This window comes from Corythoichthys intestinalis, chromosome 9 (genome assembly GCF_030265065.1).
Source record: "Corythoichthys intestinalis isolate RoL2023-P3 chromosome 9, ASM3026506v1, whole genome shotgun sequence".
Lineage (NCBI taxonomy): Eukaryota > Metazoa > Chordata > Actinopteri > Syngnathiformes > Syngnathidae > Corythoichthys > Corythoichthys intestinalis.
Genome location: NC_080403.1, coordinates 58,577,318 through 58,597,144, shown reverse-complemented (window position 1 = coordinate 58,597,144; position 19,827 = coordinate 58,577,318). Strand labels below are relative to the sequence as shown.

Below are 19,827 nucleotides of genomic sequence, written 5' to 3'. Positions count from 1 at the left end.
TCCAGACCAACCGAGAAGCATCCAGACCATTACAATACATCAGACTTTGACATTTCATCAGCTAGTTTCATTGACGACCGAAAGTTATGATCATACAGTGCTGAAGTCACTTTAAAGATTATTTTTCTAGGCACAATCTCTAATCCAGTAAACTTCAACCTGAAAAATTAGCTTTGAGCATGCTAATGCTTGGTTACACTCATCAGAGGTGGGTAGTAATGTGTTAAACTTAACTTTTTGTAATTCCTTGAGTTTTGTTAGGATTTTGTCCTAGTGTGTCTGGTCATTGTGATTACTAGGGGTGTGACAATATATCGAAATGGTGATATATCGTGATACTTTGCATCCCAAAAGGTTATCGATACGCTCATGCCAAGAATCGAGATATCGTTTTGAAAAGGTATCAATGTTTTATTTAAAAAAAAAAAAAAGGAACCAACAAGTTGCAACCAAAATCTTACATTATAGTGTTTCAGTTAACTCAATGGCAGCCATTGACAGTCACTGTTTTCAGGGCATTTACATGTCACTTTCTGTTCATATTAGGGCATTACAGGTAACCTCCTATTGAGTTTGAGTCACTGCCATTCATTTGTGGGATTCCCGGCTCACTTCCTGTTCTGTAACCCAAAATCAACAGGAAGTGCCCATAAAATGCCCCAAAACCAACAGGAAGTGACTGAAAATCAACAGCTAATGACGTAAAATGGTCCAAAATGACGTCCTTGCCTTGGCTGCCACTGATGGCTATAGAAGTGGGAGGGACCTGTTTGAAGTAGGAGGGGTTATTTTGCTGCCAACCTCCATAAACATAAACTTACAGCAGAAGGATGAATATAGCTTGTTTTTTCTGTTTATTAGTTTTTTTGTAGTATGATTTCGTGACCAATGTATCGATAATTGCTGTATTGCTATATCATGAGATCATCGTTATCGTAAGCTTCATATTGGAAATCATATCGTATCGTGAGGTACGAAGAGGTTCCCAACCCTAGTGATTACCCATAGATTTCACTTGTTGTGGCCTGCTCCTTGTATGTTGACCAATCCGCTGCCTCTTGTGTCACCCACCTGTGCCTCATTGGCCCGTTACCCCATGTCTGTATTTAACTTCCCCAACTTACTCTTGCTCAGAAGTTGTCACTTTTGAAAGCTTAGGTTTGAAAAAAATTACGTATATCCACATCTTTGGTTCTAGGGTGGTTTTGGCTAAGCAAAGCAAATGACCGTCTAAGGTGAAAAATAGTTTTGACCCATTATAAATTTTTTTGTTGTTGTTGTTAATTTCATGTATTTTTGTTGTTTTATTGCGTTACAACTTTTATCAACAATTTTTTAACAGAAAACTCTTAATTTTAAAATCATATATAAGAAAGTCAATCATATGCAATGACACTTTTTGGCCACCAGTGGGGCCTGGTCCCCCATTTAACTGCGCGTATGATGGTAGGTCGTCATTAACACCGTTAAAACAGTGGTGTTAAATCAGGGGAATGTTTATTTTGCTACATGTACGTTATAGGATAGAAACAGTGCCCGCCATAATTATTGGCACCCCTGAAAAAGATGTGTTTTTTAGCTTCTAATATATATATTTTTAAATTCAAATAATATGGGACCTTAATGGGGAAAAAAAAAAAAAGAGAAAAATCCAACCTTCAATAAAAGTGCATTTATTCAGTGGGGGAAAAATCCCACATAAAGAAAACATTATTTGACATCAAATAATGTGTGTCACAATTATTAGCACCCCTGGTGTTAATACTTTGTACAACCCTCTTTTGCCAACAAAACAAGGTCTGGGGACTGAGATGGCCATGGGAGGAGCTTGATTTTGTGTCTGGTGAAGCATTTCTGTGTAGATTTGGCCATATGTTTAGGGTCATTGTCTTGCTGAAAGACCCAGTGATGACCCATCTTCAGCTTTCGGGCAGAGGGCAACAGATTTTGATTTCAAATGTCCTGGTAAGCCTGTCTTTCAGCAAGACAATGACCCTAAACATCTAGCCAAATCTACACAGAAATGGTTCACCAGACACAAAATCAAGCTCCTTCCATGGCCATCTCAGTCCACAGACCTTGTTTTGTTGGCAAAAGGGGGTTGTACAAAGTATTAACACCAGGGTGCTAATAATTGTGACACACATTATTTGATGTCAAATAAATTTTTCCCCACTGAATGAATGCACTTGTATTGAAGGTTGGATTTTTCTCTTTTTTTCCGTGAAGGTCCCATATTATTTGAAGCTAAAAAACACATCTTTTTCAGGGGTGCCCATAATTATGGAGGACACTGTACATAATGACCTATTTGTTGAGAGAATTCATCCACCGCATTGGAAGATATTCCTTTTCCCTGGCTGTTTGCTTGTACATAACGTCTTGCGGGGTTGTTCTAGTGATATGGTTGGTCTGGCAACAGAGGAACCGTTCCCAGTTAAAGTGCTTTGATTTTTTTAACCTTAGTCCCAAGCAATCTATTTGGTCTGTAGTATTATACGATCCAGTTGTCCCTTCATAAATCTCTGTGAGATATTGCATAGTTTTCCAGGGCTTTCCAGGGTTATCATCCTCAACTTGCGGGAACATTTCACACTCTTACCCATCACATTTACTCTTGATCAATTCCCAAAACCTGCCTTTTTGCATTGCTGTTATATTTGCTTGAGTGTCAACCGCTTTATTTATTCCAAACAAAATCAGGCTTTGAAAGAACCCTCATCACATAACGCGAACCCTTCTATCTAATCTAGAAACTACGATCCAGTCAAACGTAGACATTTTTAAGAAGCAAAATTGCACAAACATAATCGTTCAAAGAGTATCCAGTCATTTATAAAGCACATAATGTCGGCTTGGTGAAAGCGTGTCACAGTCCGCCTTGACGGCCAATCACAGCCCGTCAATCAGTGAACGAACGAAATATATTTGGGATCGTTATCCCGACATATTTTGTAAGCATGATCACAAATATTTCAGGGTATGTTGCTGTCCACGAAGGGAGGTTACTTCAAATGGAAAACAAGAACAGATGGAAGAAAATGATTGTGTTTAGAGTTCCTGAGGGCCTTGTTTGAATTTGACAACAATGAAGACAGGAGAAGAGTATTGTGCATGAGCTTTTTGTGAATAGCTTTAAAGCAGGGGTTTGGTCGTGTCTCTCATGTGACGTGCTGCGTGCCCCCACCCACACGCTTACTCACCAGTCGGTGAGTAAGTGTGTGCCCACTCGAGGCTCCTTTAATGAATCACATGAGTCAGGTGCTGCTTGGTAAGTTTTGTTTTCTTATCTTGACTAGATATGCCATGTTGCTTTAGGCTTTAAAGGTCTGTGCTGAGTGGTCATCACTAGCGCTAGGAATCTTTGGGCACCTAACGATTACGATTACGATTCAGAGGCTTCGACTTGATTATAAAACAATTATTGATGCACCCCCATCCCTTTTTTTTTTTTTTTTTTTTTTTTAATGTTTTGTACATTAGTTCCAAAATTGTTCAAAAATCTTCTCACGCTAAACCAAACTACTATTTCAGTATCAAGTTAGCATATAACAGTAAACAAATATACAAAAATAACAGTAAATAAAATACTCCTGTCCCCATTCTGTATCAGCAGCTTTAAACTACATTCAATTAATTTAATGTTGTGAATCAACTGTTACAGTTGTTAAAATTGCTCCCGTTATTCCATAATTTCCCTTCTGTCTACTTTTGTCAAAGTTTTCAAACTATTTCATCATTTAAAGATAGATTCAAGACAAGATTCTGCCGATTTAGGAGTATTTTAGATAAAAAGTTAATTAGGTTCGCTACAACAGAGCCCTCTAGAGAATTCACTGCTGCTTTAGTACTGCTTTAAGATGGCGGCTGTTTACTAATGCCGGAAAGTCTGTCATTTTGCATCTCGGTTCAATAATACCTGTTCTAACACCGCCGTCTTCTGTCATTTTGCATCTAGTTCTACATCTATATGATATCTACTGTAGCCCTATGTTTGTAGCAACTAGCAACTGGGCGTTGTTTGGAGCGGCTGTCGGCCGCAGTCAGGTATGATTGTTTTTTTTTATCTAGCGGCATGAGTTGAACATGATATTTACTCTCAGTCCGTTCCTCATTGCGTCCCAAAGACCACGCTGACTGTGTTTTACTTCCGTTTTACCTGGTATAATTCTATAATCGGAATTTGAATGTTTGTGAATCGTTCTCGAATCTTTCACGGCCGAATCGCGAATAATCTACGAATCGGAAATTTCGCACGCCTCTAGTCATCACACACTAAATGTAACTTGTAGTGTTAGCATAGCGTGGTGAGTGTCGTCTTGGAAAACTTTACATACAGTGTGTGGCATCCAGGTGAGTTTAATTCATTGGAAATCATGTAGTTTTCCTGCTCAGTGTGTATCATCATCACGAAGAACTAAACCACCCGAACATTTATAGGTTTTCATATTTTAATGAGGATAGCATGCAAACGAGTGAACCCTCTGCCTAAGGAGACTTAACGAGCAATTGAAACCTAATTTATACCAAACAGTTTAAGTCAGGTGTGTGCCCAATCACTGATGAGTGGTTTAAAGCTGCCCTGCCCACTATAAAACACACACCTGGTAAGAATTTGATGAGAAGCATTATCTGATGTGAATCATGGCTCGGTCAAAAGCAGACCTGCGAATCAAGGATTGTTGATTTGTATAAAGCCGGGAAAGGATACAAAACCATCTCTAAAAGTCTGGATGTTCATCAATCAACAGTCAGAGAAGTTGTCTACAAATGGGGAGAGTTTGGTACTGTTGCTTCTCTCCCAAGGAGTGACCGTCCACCAAAGATAATGCCAAGAGTTCAGTGCAGAATACTCAGGGAGGTAAAAAAGAACAGTAGACTGTCTGTTCAAGACTTACAGAAATCAGTGGCACTGTCCAATATCTCTGTGCACACATCAACTATATGTAAAACTATGGCCAAGAATGGTGTTCATGGGAGGACTCCACGGAGGAAGCCACTGCTGTCTAAAAAAACAAAAAAACAAACAAAAAACATTGTTGCTCGTTTAACGTTCGCAAAAAGGCACTTGGACACTCCACAGACGTTTTGGCAAAATATTTTGTGGACTGATGATACCAAAGTTGAATTGTTTGGGAGTAACACACAACGTCATGTGTGGAGGAAAAATGTAACACCTCACCAACATCAACACCTCATCCCCACGGTGAAGCATGGTGGAGGGAGCATCATGATTTGGGGCTGTTTTGCTACCTCAGGGCCTGGACAACTTGCAGTCATTAATGTAAGAATAAATTCAAAGGTTTTACAGGAAAACCTGAGGCCATCTGTCATACAGTTGAAGCTAAAAAGAGGAGGGATGCTGCAAAAAGACAATGATGCAAAACACAGAAGGAAATCAACTTCAGAATGGTTTCAGAAGAACAAAATACACGTTCTTGAGTGGCCAAGTCAAAGTCCAGACTTGAACCCAATTGAGATGCTGTTGCATGTGGTAAATACAGCGATTCATGCCAGACATCCCAAGAATCTGACTGAACTACAGCAGTTTCGTTGAGCAGAATGGGTCAAGAGTAGTCCTGATCGATGTGTCAGACTGATCTGCAGCTACAGGAAACGTAAGGTACAGTAAAGTTATTGCTGCCAGTAGGGGTGGGGGCACATAAAATTAAATGTGATGGTTCACTTACTTCCTTCTGTCATTGCATACTATCCTCATTAAAATATGAAAACCTATAAATGTTTGGGTGGTTTTATTTAAAGCACAGTTTTTTCATCTGTGTGATTTTGACCAAGATCAGATCACATTTGATGGTGACTTTATGCAGAAATGTAAGAAATTCCAAAAGGTTCAGATACTTTTTCATACCACTATAATTCCACAAACTGTAGCTCTAAACTTAATTACAAATGCATACCTGAACATATATTAGCTGAAACAACTTACAACCTTATGTAGGCCAAACCAGACTGCAGCTGTCCTTTATCCATGCCACACGAGATTGCTCATCAGTCATACAGTCCAGCCAGACCCAACGCTGCAACCAGACGGCAGTGTAGCCATTGTCCATCATTAAACAAAATACAATACTATTAGACTTTTGGGATAGTTGTTTTGTAGGGGTTCTTAACAGGTTAATTCAGACTTATGCAAAAATTTGGGTTATTTCGCCGGTGTAGGAACGGAACTTGTTCCTAACCCAGGGACTACCTGTATGTTATTCTCCAACTTTTACTTTTTTTTTTTTTTTTTTTGGTCTTTGCGTTATTTCGGCACGACGTGCCCGACTGATCTGCAGCTACAGGAAGCATCTAGTTGAAGTCTTTGATGCCGAAGTGGGGGCTACAAAAAATTAAATATGATGGTTCACTTACTTATTTTTCCCCTGTCTGTCATTGTTTGCATACTATCCTCATTAAAATATGAAAACCTATAAATGTTTGGGTGGTTTTAGTTGAAGCAGACACTGTTTTTTCATCTGTGTGATTTGGAGAAATATCAGCTCACATTTGAGGGTGATTTTATGCAGAAATGTAAGTGTGACGGCCCTGGCTGTTTAACTGTTTTATTTTGAGAAGCCTCCAGTCAGTTGATCGTCACCTCCGCCAGCTGGCTGCCTCCCCTCCCACTGTGACGTAAGCTGATTGACGCCGGACGGACAGACGACGTCGCCGCCGCTGACTGGCTACGACGAAAAGGCGCCAAGCTTCATAAACCTGCCGCTGACAACACTCTGGGAGGTCGCATTTGACAGCATTCGTGCTGCAGTCCTCCTCGCCAGCTGTTTGCTCGCCATTCACTCTCGTGTGCGTTTGATTGCTACTTTGTTACACTCCCGCTTTTTCGGTGAGGTCTTTTGTGTTTATTCGTTATTGGATCGTTTTTGTTCACCAGTGTAAATAAGAGCACTGAAGCAGTAGGGGTAAGCCGCTATTTCTGTTCAACCCATTTTCTCCTGTTTTGTTTAGGGTAGGAAGCTAGGGTAGTGGCTGTCTTTTTTTTTCTTTAGCGGGTGGGATTTAAGTGTAGTTCCTTTTGTTTGTTGTTTTGGCCTATGCTTACCCTGAAGCCGCACTTCTTCCACATTTTGTATATATTCATTGCGAGTTTGATTATTGTGAATAAATTTGTGTCCACTTGTAAACTTGTGTGGCTTGTTTTATGTTACGCCCTTCGCGAGCCGTCCTTGGGACGTAACAGTAAGACAGTCCAAAAGGTTTAGATGCTTTTTCATACCACCGTACAACAGGCATGTGGATCCAATTCAGCATAATGCCATATGAGATTTTTGACTAGCAGAATTCAATTAGATGTTGAAGCAGCACCTACTCTAACAGCTAGCTTGGCCAAGCCTGATAACGCAGAAATGTGATTTTCACATTCGAGGAAAAATGCAAATATCTTGAGTAAAATCTACCCCCCAAAAAGGATTAATAGAGATTTGGAATCCACTTGGAGCTAAGCCGAGAAGGCCATTTGTTCACGTGACAGGAGAGATGACACGTACACTTTTACCAGTTTTGACCATTCGGATTAGAAAGACTTGAGCAGATGCTTCTCAATTCCATGTAAAAGTAAACACTGTATGAACTATGAGATGAGGAGAGATGTTTGATTGTGAACTCTCCCTTCACATGTAAAGCAGACAATGCGACCATTATAAAGGCCATCAAGCGTGGCCCGCCGATGTCCGTTGCCGGCGCTCTTGATTTGATACGCTCCATCTGCGAGCTGATGAATGACTCTCTCATGATTCTTCGCCGATTACGTCCGTTAAACGAGACGCTTACGAACAAAGGAAACGCGTCTGTAATATTGCCACCGGCCACCATTATTCTCTGTTTTGTACATTTCTCCGCGGTCAAAGACATCAATGGATCCGACATCAGCCTCTCGGGCCGCGCGTGTCACAAAGGGCGCGGCGCGCAATCAAACCGCAAGACGTTAACCTTGCCAAGGACAGACTCAGTCGCTTCTACAGAGAGCCCGGCTTCAAAATTTTCCATTACGCCGCTGCTCTTATCAACAGAAACGCTAAAATCCGGTTAAATGGATCCGTTTTCTCATTTGCCTTTGGAGGTCATTTTTCATGCTCGGAGAACTCCGGTCAGGAGAGGGGCTCCGTCGGAACAATCCGGACCACGGCCGTAACTCTGGTTGGAATTCAGCATTGACTGCTTTTCAGAGTCTTTTGTCAGAGATTGCGGAGCCAGGCCAGGCTTTGACGACAACAAAGACCGAATGTAGCACTTTTCAGATTTTTCGAGACGCCGACGGAAGCGGCTCCCGGGCATTTGCGGCGACCTCACGAAGAGAAGCAAAGGCTGCAGCACTCCATGCAGATCTCCAGACAGTCGGCGGACTCGCAACAGGCGTCGATGATGCCGCAGTCCATGTCGCACGGCAGATCGCAGTCGCCGCACTCCTCCGACGCGCAGCAACAGCAGAAACACGAGTCGTCGCCGGCGCAGGAGCCGCAGGTGGCGCAGTCCAGCACGATGTTGCACAGCGTCAGGAATTCACAAAAGAGGCAGGCCAGGATGCAGTGAACGCAGCAGTCTGGAAACACAGTTTCAAGAAACCTTTGAACATAGGCGGAGTTTGACTTTTGGGGTACGAGGGCACAACATGCTGATGACCCCAAAACGCAGTTTCAGCAATAAAATGAACTTACAAGAATATTTATAATAAGTAGAAACTGCAATTTCTGGAGAAAAAACTCTGTGCCTTGCTCTGTGGAGTTACACATCCCAGGTTGATTTGGTGACATTTCAGGGACAATATCAGGTCACTTCCTGTTGATTTTGGGACATTTGGGGGGCATGTCCTGGTCATTTCAGGTCATTTGGGAACATCTGGGGGGCGTGGCCTGGTCATATCAGGTCATTTGAGGACATTTAAGGGCGTGACTTGGTCATATCAGCTCATTTGGGAACAGTTGGTGGCGTGGCCTAGTCATGTCAGGTCATTTGGGGACATTTGAGGGGCGTGACTTGGTCATGTCAGGTCATTTGGGGACTTTTGGGGAGCGTGGCCTGGTCATATCAGGTCATGTGGGACCATTTGAGGGGCGTGGCCTGGTCATATCAGGTCATTTTGGAACATTTGGGGGCCTGTCCGATTGATATCTGGTCATTTCCTGTTGGGGACATTGTTTTTTTTTTGCCATCGAAAATGAATGGGGAAAAATTTGGACGTCCATGGCCGTCATTGGCATCGACTTACACAGGCACCAATGGAATCCAAGTACATTGGCATCAATAGAATGGACAAATATGCCCGTCAATGGCATTAAACAAAGTAAATGTCATTGGAAATGAATGGTAAATTTGGACGTCCATTGCTGTCAGTGGCATGACCCTCCATAAGCGTCAATGGAATCGGGGACATTTGGGGGACAAGTCCTATTGATATCTGGTCATTTCCTTTTTATTTGGGGACATTGGATTTTTTGCTACTGAAAATGAATGGGGAAAAAATTTGGCAAATTTCCGGAGAACCATAATTTTTTAAATTCCAAATTCTGTATACACAGTTTATGCCCCTCATCGTCCCGGAATTTTTTATGTCCAATTTATGTGATTTGGTCAGAAATTGTAGGACTAGATACAAAAATCGGCGTTTACGGGCGAACTGAAAATTTTTCGGGGTCGTTCGAAAAATTCCCTGCGTCGCGTGAAAATTCTGGTCGTTTCGATATTTGAATGGTGCTGATCGGCCGAAGACATCCCATTCAATTAAAAAAAAAAAAAAACAGAATAACATTATCTGGGTCTTTTTTCAAAGACAATGATAATAAGTTGAAAATAAGCGGTTTTTGTTTCCCATCTTTCTTGGGGGGATTTCTAAATCAAGCTGCTTAGGACAGATATACTTTTTGCCAAGATCGTCATCCATTGAATATGGTAGGCCCGCCGGTGTCATCCCAATGTAGTTACCCCAGTCAAAAATTGTATCCCCTGGGCGGAGCCATATCGAGGTAGATTTGTGTCTTTATTATTCAATCAAAAAAGTTGCTTCAATCAAAAAAATGTTGCTTCAATCATAATATATATTTTCAATCAAAAAAAGTCGCTTCAATCAAAAAAATGCAAAAATAAATTTGAAATAAAAAAAAAATGCATGTGACAGCTATTTTTCTTCAATTTTTTTTTTTCCCCATTAGAGTCGTTTTTTTTTTTTTTAATTGAAGCAACTTTTTTGATTGAAGTATTTGACATTTTGGCTAGGATGTTTTTGTTTTTATTATTTAATCAAAAATGAGTTGCTTCATAAAAATATATTTTCAAAAAAAAAAAGCACTTCAATCAAAAAAAAAAAAGTTCAATCATAGAAAACGTTTTTGAATGCGAAAAAATATCTGAGATTAAAAAATTTGCATTTGAACACTTAATTTTTCTTTGAAAAAGTTTTCTTTGATTAAAGCAATCCTTTTTGTGTTCGGGCCATATTATGGGTAGGACATTTACTGTATGTCTAAATCATTCAATCCCCCAAAAAGTTGCTTCAATCAAAAAAAATATTTTCAATCAAAGAAAAAAATCATTTGAAAAATAAAATTGCCCTCCCCTAATTATTATTATTATTTTTATTATATCCAAAGGAAATGACCGTCTAAGGTGCTAGTCACATGATCTGTTCGAAAAAAAAATTGGCCCATTATAAAAATATATTTTTGTGTTCATTTCATTCATTTTTGTTGCAGTTTTATTGCTTTACAACTTTTTTTATATATATATATATATATATAAATATAAGAAAATCAATTTCATGCAATGACACTTTTCGTCCACCAGGGGGCCCCCCTTAAAATCCGCCTATGCCATTGAATGCATTTAACATTGGTACTTATGTTACTAATGTTTGTCTGCGATTAAATGAGACCTTTTAAAAAAACTCAGTCGTGATTAAGCAGTTTGTGATGCCGTTCAGCAAATTCCCCCATTTTCTTTTAGACATCTGATATTGGTAATGACTTTTATTATTTAAGCCCATTTTTTCTGTACCAATCACAAACTTATCACTTCAAATCAGTTATTCTCAATTATTTTCTGTTAACACTAGAACTATCAAGGGTGGATCAGTTGATACAAATCCCTTTTGTATCCAGAGAAGGTTCATCTGACCCTGATCAGCATATCTTTTGTGAGCATTGAGGTACTCATTAGTCGTTCCTATTCACACTCGCAAAACCACAGGGTTGGATTGCTCCAATTAGTATCTTGAGTGTTTGCAGGGCATCTTGTCTTTGTCGGACAGTGGACCGCTCAGGCAGGCAATCGGGCGGACAACCTTTTTACATCTTCCAAAAGCTGCAGTTTGCCTACAGTACAAGGGACGGTGTAATAAAAAAAAACAAAAAATTTAATGTGGTGACATATGACACTTCGCCCTTTTCCTGGGGCTAAGTGTTGGAGGTTGTTGCCAGAGCAATTTTTACTTTTGCGCCTTCTTTGCGCCCACATGAGAGTGAGGCAATTCCTTTGCAAAACCCACCAAGAAGTCCACCCGTCTCTCTTGCCTTCCACTGCATGCCTGATACAACACATACACTGCTAGCCAAAAGTACTGGCACCCCTGCAATTCTGTCAGATTATGCTCAATTTCTCCCAGAAAATAGTTGCAATTACAAATGCTTTGGTAGTAATATCTTCATGTATTTTGCTTGCAATGAAAAAAACATTAAGCGAACGGGTAAAAAAATTAAATCATTATCATTTTACACAAAACTCCAAAATTGGGCCAGACAAAAGTATTGGCCCCCTAGCCTAATACTTGGTAGCACAACCTTTAGACAAAATAACCGTGAACAACCGCTTCCGGTATCCATCAATGAGTCTCTCACAATGCTCTGCTGGAATTTTACACCATTCTTCTTTGGCCAACGCTCCAAGTCTCTGAGCTTTGAAGGTTGCCATTTTCAGATCTCTCCACAGGTGTTCTATGGGATTCAGGTCTTGACTCACTTTAGAAGTCTCCAGTGCTTTCTCTCAAACCATTTTCTAGTGCTTTTTGAAGTGTGTTTTGGGTCACTGTCCTGCTGGAAGACCCATGACCTCTGAGGCAGACCCAGCTTTCTCACACTGGGCCCTACATTATGCTGCAAAATTTGTTGGTAGTCTTCAGACTTCATAATGCCATGCACACAGTCAAGCAGTTCAGTGCCAGAGGCAGCAAAGCAACCCCAAAACATCAGGGAACCTCTGCCATGTTTGACTATGGGGACAGTGTTGTTATCTTTGAAGGCCTCGCCCCCCGTAAACTCTGTGTTGATGCCTTTTTCCAAAAAGCTCGACTTTTGTCTCATCTGACCAGAGAACATTCTTCCAAAACATTTTTTGGCTTTCTCAGTTAAGTTTTAGCAAACTCCTGCCTGGCTGGGTCAGAAGTGGGCTCTTCCTGGGTATCCTACCATACAGTCCTTTTTCATTCAGACGCCGACAGACAATACGGGTTGACACTGACGTACATTCGGACTATGGGACAGCTTGAACTTGTTTGGATGTTAGTGCGGATGGTGGATAAAGAACCTCGACTATCTTTCGTTGAAATCTCTCGTCAATTATTCTTTTCTGTCCACATCAAGGGAGGTTAGCCACAGTGCCGTGGGCTTTACACTTATTGATGACGCTGCGCACGGTAGACACGGGAACGTTCAGGTCTTTGGAGATGGACTTGTGGCCTTGAGATTGCGCATGCGTCTCCACAATTTTGCTTCTCGAGTCCTCAGACAGTTCTTTGATCTTTTTTCTTTTCTCCATGCTCAACATGCTACACACAAGGACACAGGACAGAGGTTGAGTCCACTTTAATCCATTTTAACTGGCTGCAAGTGTGATTTAGTTATTGCCACCACCTGTTATGTGCCACAGGTAAGTAACAGGTACTGTTAATGACACAAATTAGAGAAGCATTACATGATTTTTCAAAGGTTGCCACTACTTTTGTCCGGCCCGTTTTTGGAGTTTTGTGTAAAATGATAATGATTTAAGTTTTTTTTCCCCATTCTCTTTTGTGTTTTTTCATTGCAAGCAAAATACATGAAGATATTACTACCAAAGCATTTGTAATTGCAATCATTTTTGGGGAGAAATTGAGCATTATCTGACAGAATTGCAGGGGTGCCAACACTGTACATGTACAGCGATGCCAGTATTGCTGTGCTGCCAGTGCCAAAATGTTAGTTGTCTACATGATGATGATTAATACCATAGACCTGCAGTTTGTCAGGAGGTAAAGGATGTCCTGTGTTGATTCTCAACTATTAAAAGTTATCGTAGCCAAAGGGGCGGGGGTCGCTAAAACTCCAAAGCTATTATTATCATGAAGATTAGTGGTGTGTGTGTGTGTATCTCACCATCCTGTGCCTCTGTGGGAATCTGGGAGCTGTTGCTCTTGGAACTGTTGCTCTTGGAGCTACTCTTGGAGCTGCCTTTGCTCCTCTTGCTTCCCTGGGAGGTGATGGAGGGGTTAGACTGCAATTTCTTGCTGTTCCTGGTCCCTGCCGAGGAGGAGGAGGAGCTGGATGAGCCTCCTCTTGGGAGGGAGCCCAGTTTTGGATGAGGACCCCCATTTCTGTCCCCGCCAGACTGGAGCGAGTGCGTGTGAGGCGTGGGATGTGAACAGTGAGGGGAGTTTGTGTGCGTGTGATGTTTGGTTCCGTTGCGTGCTTGGCTGCTAGGCTGCGTCCGACACGGCTGGGTGGGGTGGATGGGTGTGGATCTGGCTGCTGGTTGACCTGCAAGGAGACAAAGAACTTATTGTTAGGTGATACTGTATGAAGTCAGTATCACCTATCACATCAATAAAAGATTTTTATTGATAGAAGACTTTTCCCTGCTATAAAAAGTATGTGATTTTGATTTTTGTACTTTTGTATTTTCTTACAGGGTCGGAATAGGATGACAAGACTCAGATTATTAATTAAATAAAAATTAGGGCTGTCAAACGATTAAAATTTTTAATCGAGATAATTACAGCTTAAAAATTAATTAATCGTAATTAATCGCAATTCAAACCATCTCTAAAATATGCCATATTTTTCTGTAAATTATTGTTGGAATGGAAAGATAAGACACAAGATGGATATATATATTCAACATGCGGTACATAAGGACTGTATTTGTTTATTATAACAATAAATCAGCTAGAGGGCATTAACATTATTAACATTCTGTTAAAGCGATCCATGGATAGAAAGACTTGTAGTTCTTAAAAGATAAATGTTAGTACAAGTTATAGAAATTTTATATTAAAACCCCTCTTAATGTTTTCGTTTTAATAAAATTTGTACAATTTTCAAACAAAAAATAAACTAGTTATTAATAAACCATTGTTGATGTCAATAATTACTTACACAATGCTCATGGGTGCTGAAGCCTATAAAATCAGTCGCACCCAAGCGCCAGCATAGGGCAGCAAAACTCCACAAAACACAATTGACAAGTGGGGATTTCACTGTACCGTCATAAATCTGTCTGAGCGGGGCATGTGCGTTAATTGCGTCAAATATTTTAACGTGAAAAAAATGAATTGCCGCCCGTTAACGCGATAATTTTGACAGCCCTAATAAAAATACATATCTATGTTTTTCTGCTTCATACTCGTACAGCCTCTTACCCTCCTTCCTGCTAGCTAAGCAGGATTCAAAGCTTTTTACTAATCAAATTACTTAATCGATTAATCACTGCAGCACTAGAACTTAATCTAATGATTTGATTTTAAACCAGGTGTATAGCATCCAAGAAACACTGTATGTTGTCCTTTAGTAGCAAACAAGGAACAAAATCACCAGCTTTCTGAGAAATGTTTTCTATTCATTTGAAATGATTCCAACGTCTATCCCAAGAAACATAGACCGAGTTGTGATTACGCCCCGCTCTGCGGTGCATAATTTAATTAAACGATTCATTGAACATGGATAATTTCATCGCATGCAGACAAAGGAGTCAAGCCTAAGCCCAACACCCGTGATGTACGATCCTTAGGACGCCACTTCACTTCATTATTAATCTATTTGCTGATAGAACCACAAGGGCCCAAGATGACTTTGGCATCACTTGGTGAAACAGAACAATTCATAGCTACATCCACTAATGCCAAGTGAAACTCGTCTGCTCGGAAAGGAAGTCAAATTTGAAATGTGTCGAGAAGTAACGTCAACTGCTCCTTGCCTTGACCGTCATGGAATACAAACGTGTGTGTGGTCAGTTTGAATTTGCTGTGGACACTGTGTGCTCCACAGAACCGTTTGGTTGCTACACATTGAAAAGCCAAGCTCCTGTCATGTTGTGAGACTGAGTCCAGTACCTTGGAGCAACTGTGATTGCTCTATTAATGCCAAAAAGTACAAGTGGCCATGAGTATTTACACAATACAAAACCACGTTGCGTGGAATGAATGAGTACTTGCAGAAGAAATGTTTGCTGGACTTAACTGTAATGATAATATTCTACTGACAATTTTAACACATTAAACAGGAAGAATCCGTACTCTTTTTTTTTTTTTTTACATGACCTGTCGGGATATGCAATAAATCAATTTATCGCACGGTAAATAAAAATGAGGTTGGTAATTGGTAATAATCCCTAAAAGACTTTGTTTTGACCAAATATCCACGCTATTCTGAGGGAGCATTCATTTGCGCGTTGCTGTGCAGTGAATAAATGAACCATGAGCCTTGAGGTGCGATCATATTGAGCCCTTAATTCCGCTATTTTTTGAGAACGGATGGCAGAGTTCATAGGGAAATTTTGCAAAAAAGCTGCGTGCGTCGTCTCATAGTGCCTTTTCAAATTGCAGCTTGTTACAAGCGCTACCGTCTCAGAACAGATGAGGCATAGCGGCTTCCGCCAGGTAAAATGAACAAAAATGTGTTGGTTCACTGTGTTTTCTGCATCAATCTTGCGTAGGTTTGAGCACGCCATTTGCCGTACCTTTTCGCCTCTTCCTCCAACTTCATTCGGCTCAGTTTTTGGCTGTCACTCCGCGGAGTCTGGAAAGCGAGTGTGAGACATGCTGTTCTAAAAATAACTTTCAAATGCTTCACTCCCATTGGCTGGCTCACGCGCGTCACTGCTAAGGTTTTTGTTTGCTGCCCACCTCCACTCTGCAAACCCGCAGAAAAAAATGATTGTTGTTGTTGCAACGTGTATTAGTCCGGACAGCTTGAGATCCGGAACAGATTCTGATTAAGAGTGTTCGATCATGTTTTGTGAGACGAAACTGAAGTACCCGGAGAAAACCCACACGGGGAAAACATGCAAACTCCACACCTGGGGATTGAACCCTTGATCTCAGAACTGTGAAGCTGTTGTGCTAGCCACTCAGCCACCGTGCCGCTTTTAAATCGACACTAATTAAACGAATCATCGAAGCAGCAAAATTTGATTCTGATTTTTCTGATCGAATTACTCGATTCATCGTTGCAGCACTAATTCTCACACCCCTACTGTCTATACTAGGGTTGTTCCGATCATGTTTTTTTTTGCTCCTGATCCGATCCCGATCGTTTTAGTTTGAGTATCTGCCAATCCCGATATTTCCCGATCCGATTGCTTTTTTTTCTCCCGATTGAATTCTGATCATTCCCGATCATTTTCCCCGATCATACACATTTTGACAATGCATTAAGAAAAAAAAAAAAAAAAACTCGGACGAATATATACATTCAACATACAGTACATAATTACTGTATTTGTTTATTATGACAATAAATCCTCAAGATGGCATTTACATTATTAACGTTCTTTCTGTGAGAGGGATCCACGGATAGAAAGACTTGTGACTTTGTATATTGTGACTAAATATTGCCATTTAGTGTATTTGTTGAGCTTTCAGTAAATGATGCTGTAGCCATGCCCAAATGCATGATGGGAAGTGGAACCATGACTGTGCGTAGTGCTACCAATTGATATATCTTCTCTGCGTTGGGAAATAACATAAGGTGTTAAGAAAAAGATCAATTGCTACCTTGCTTCCCAACATTGCTTTCCATGATATTTCTAATCGTAGGGAGAGGGATAGTAAGGCTTTAGCCAATTAAAAAAAGGCTCCAAGGGATGCCAAAATTCACTCTACTCATTTTACGCTGCCTTTTATCTCTCTATATAGGTAAAACGGCGCCATTACAGATTGAGCGCGACAATGCGTGAGTGGGTCGTGCAGTGCATGCATTGATTGTGTTAAATATTTTAACGTGATACATTTTTAAAAAAAAATATTTACCGCCATTATCGGGATACATTTAATAACCCTACTTTAAGCCTAAACTAAAGACTCTGGATGAGTGTAACATTATGTCTGTAACGTTAAATACAATTAGAAAACGATTTAATAAAAAAAAATTAAAAAAGGCATGGCCGATATTTTTTTGCCGATTCCGATACTTTGAAAATGACGTGATCGGACCCGATCGATCGGTATCGACATCTCTAGTCTATACTGTATGCATGTAAAACCAAAATACAATAACATTTCATGTCTCCCTTTTCTAATTAGGGTTTTTAGAACATGTTCTGTTTAATCTTAAGAGTATATGCTTTAGTGGCAAGGTGGTGGAAAAAACACACCTTTGCGGCCAAGCCAAACACGACCTGAAAAGAAGAATAAGTAGAAGCTTTGCTTTAATTTCAGTTTGAAAATTTTCGTGAACATAACGCATATGGTGCCCGGAGGCGTGTCGAGGCTTGACGGGACACGGCAGACCAAAAAAGAAAATCACAGTAGTTGCTCCTTACCTCACACGCACATACACGCACACACGCTGAGAGTGCGGTCTTAAACTCTGGCTATGAAACACGACGAGCAATAAAAGCGTCTGTTCGATAACCGCTCCCAGACAGATAACCCAACAAGGACTGTTTTCACTGGCTCGCGTCCGGCGTCGCGCAACCAATCCGCCGTTATTTAAGATTCTTTTCATTCAGCGTTTTCTAACTTTGCTCCAGATGTTTGGCAAGCAGTGTGTGCACGCATGTTGCTTGAAGGAACTATAGTTTCTCCTCTAAACCAAGGGTGTCAAACTCATTCTTGTTGGTGGGCCACATTTATGCCAATTAGATCACTTGATTTTTGCCCTAATAAGTTAACTCGCTGGCTGCCATTGACAGTGCGAGATGTCCGATCCATTTCGATCAGGAGGGGGGCGAATGTAGCAAAATGGATTGGACGTCAAGCACATTCCCTGTTGACTTCAGGGTAATTTTAAGGGCCGCTTTTTCTTCGTTGTTTACTTTTTGTTGATATTAAAGTGCGTATGACACCAAAGGCATGTTTAATTCATATTTCACGCTGTGTTTTATGCTCCTGAAAGAAATGGACCGCTTGGATGTGTGTGAAAGCGATTGTTTTATATATTCAATTTTTGAATCCCACGCCATGAAAATGACTGACTTCCTGGATTGAGGAGGAATGCGAATGTGACGTCACCCGGGTCAGCGTCTCACAATACAGCATTGCTTTATAGCATGCAGATGGACTGCATATTCAGCTGATTTTGCGGATTAATTTATTTTTCGCATCACGCCAGCCAAACAGCTGCAGAAAAATGTTGCTGCAAAAGGGAGAGGTGTGTGAGCCTTTTGGGGGTTTCAAAAGGTTCCCATTCACCGGCGGATATTGGCCAAAACAAGCCCTACTACTGTGGGACCATTGGACTTACGAGGATCATTTTAGTACGGAGGTGGCTTGCATTTTGTGGCTGATTGTCCACCGAAAATGCTACTCGGCCAACGACCGGCGGCTTGTTTCACATCCCCCTGCCGGGAGAGCACTATACTCGGCTTATTGCCCCCTAGTTGTGCCCGGTGTTCTGCCAAATTTTCCACCCGATCAGAAATTGCAAGTTTGTGTTAAAAATGGCTGCGAATACAGCGATTACTAAGTAAACACTACTAACTTTCTTCAAATAAAGGACTATTTACTTCCGTTTGATCATGGACAGACATGTAGAAAAGCTCTCTTCAAACACATTCGGCCATGTTAGCTGCACAACAACTGCACGCCGCTCTCTGTTTACGTCGTTGCCATGTAGCAAAGCATTATATTTCATTATATTCTTGTTGAGCATGTGGCAGCTACGCGTTCCTCCCACGTCGGCCAGTTTGTCCGGTGGTATTCTCCAGCTTCTTCCCCGGCGAGCTCTCCTGTCCGTAGCAGGGGAATGAGCTGTAACTCGCTCGCCGCCGGGCGGGTTGCCGATCGGCAAAGACAGTCGACAACCCTGCCGCCGTGTGAAATCATCCGGGCTAGTTTTGGGTGATTTTTTTTCGCTTCGAAAAGCGAAAATAAGACTTTGACACGTCACTCGGTTCGGGTTAGCATGTCGGCTAGCTTTCACGCCTCTTGGTTTGTTTACATTCTCCGAAGCCGGGGCGGGCAGGGAAATGACAAAAGCCGTTTGCATATAATATAGTTCGGGAGGTGCAAATAGTGGACAGTTTTGACTAGTGCTGCAACGATTAATCGATTAACTCGAATATTCGATTACAAAAAAATATTCAAATTAAATTTTGTTGCTTCGAATATTCGTTTAATTAAAGTGGCGTTTTAATGGTTTATTTTGAAAGTGTTTGCAATTAGTTTTATTGATGAGGGTGGATACACTGCCCTCTGGTCTGCCTTTTTTCACATGGCTGAATCCAACTGATCCCTGTTAAGACCAACGTAAGTTTTTGTTTGAGTTAATGTTTTTCTAATGTGTTCTTAATTTAGTTTATAGGTATATTTAGACATTTTTTTTGTGGGAATATGTGTCTGAAGCATTTGTTAAGAGCATTGTAAAAAAAAAAAAAAAAACTTTAGCATTTAAGCTAGCGGACTTTTTC

The 19,827-nt window shown here is 40.8% G+C and overlaps 1 protein-coding gene across 3 annotated transcripts in view; it reads right to left on the bottom strand.

The window, feature by feature from the left end:
* Nucleotides 1–2,172: 2,172 nt before the first annotated feature.
* The window catches only part of mdfi (MyoD family inhibitor), a 77,523-nt gene continuing 59,868 nt past the window's right edge, over nt 2,173–19,827 (bottom strand). For all 3 annotated transcript variants that reach the window (XM_057846922.1, XM_057846920.1, XM_057846921.1), the window contains 2 exons: nt 13,359–13,739; nt 2,173–8,560 (listed from right to left, as the gene is read on the bottom strand). In XM_057846922.1, the coding sequence (XP_057702905.1) occupies nt 8,307–8,560; nt 13,359–13,739 (635 nt within the window). In that variant the 3' untranslated portion in view covers nt 2,173–8,306. The remainder of the gene's footprint in view (nt 8,561–13,358; nt 13,740–19,827) is intronic.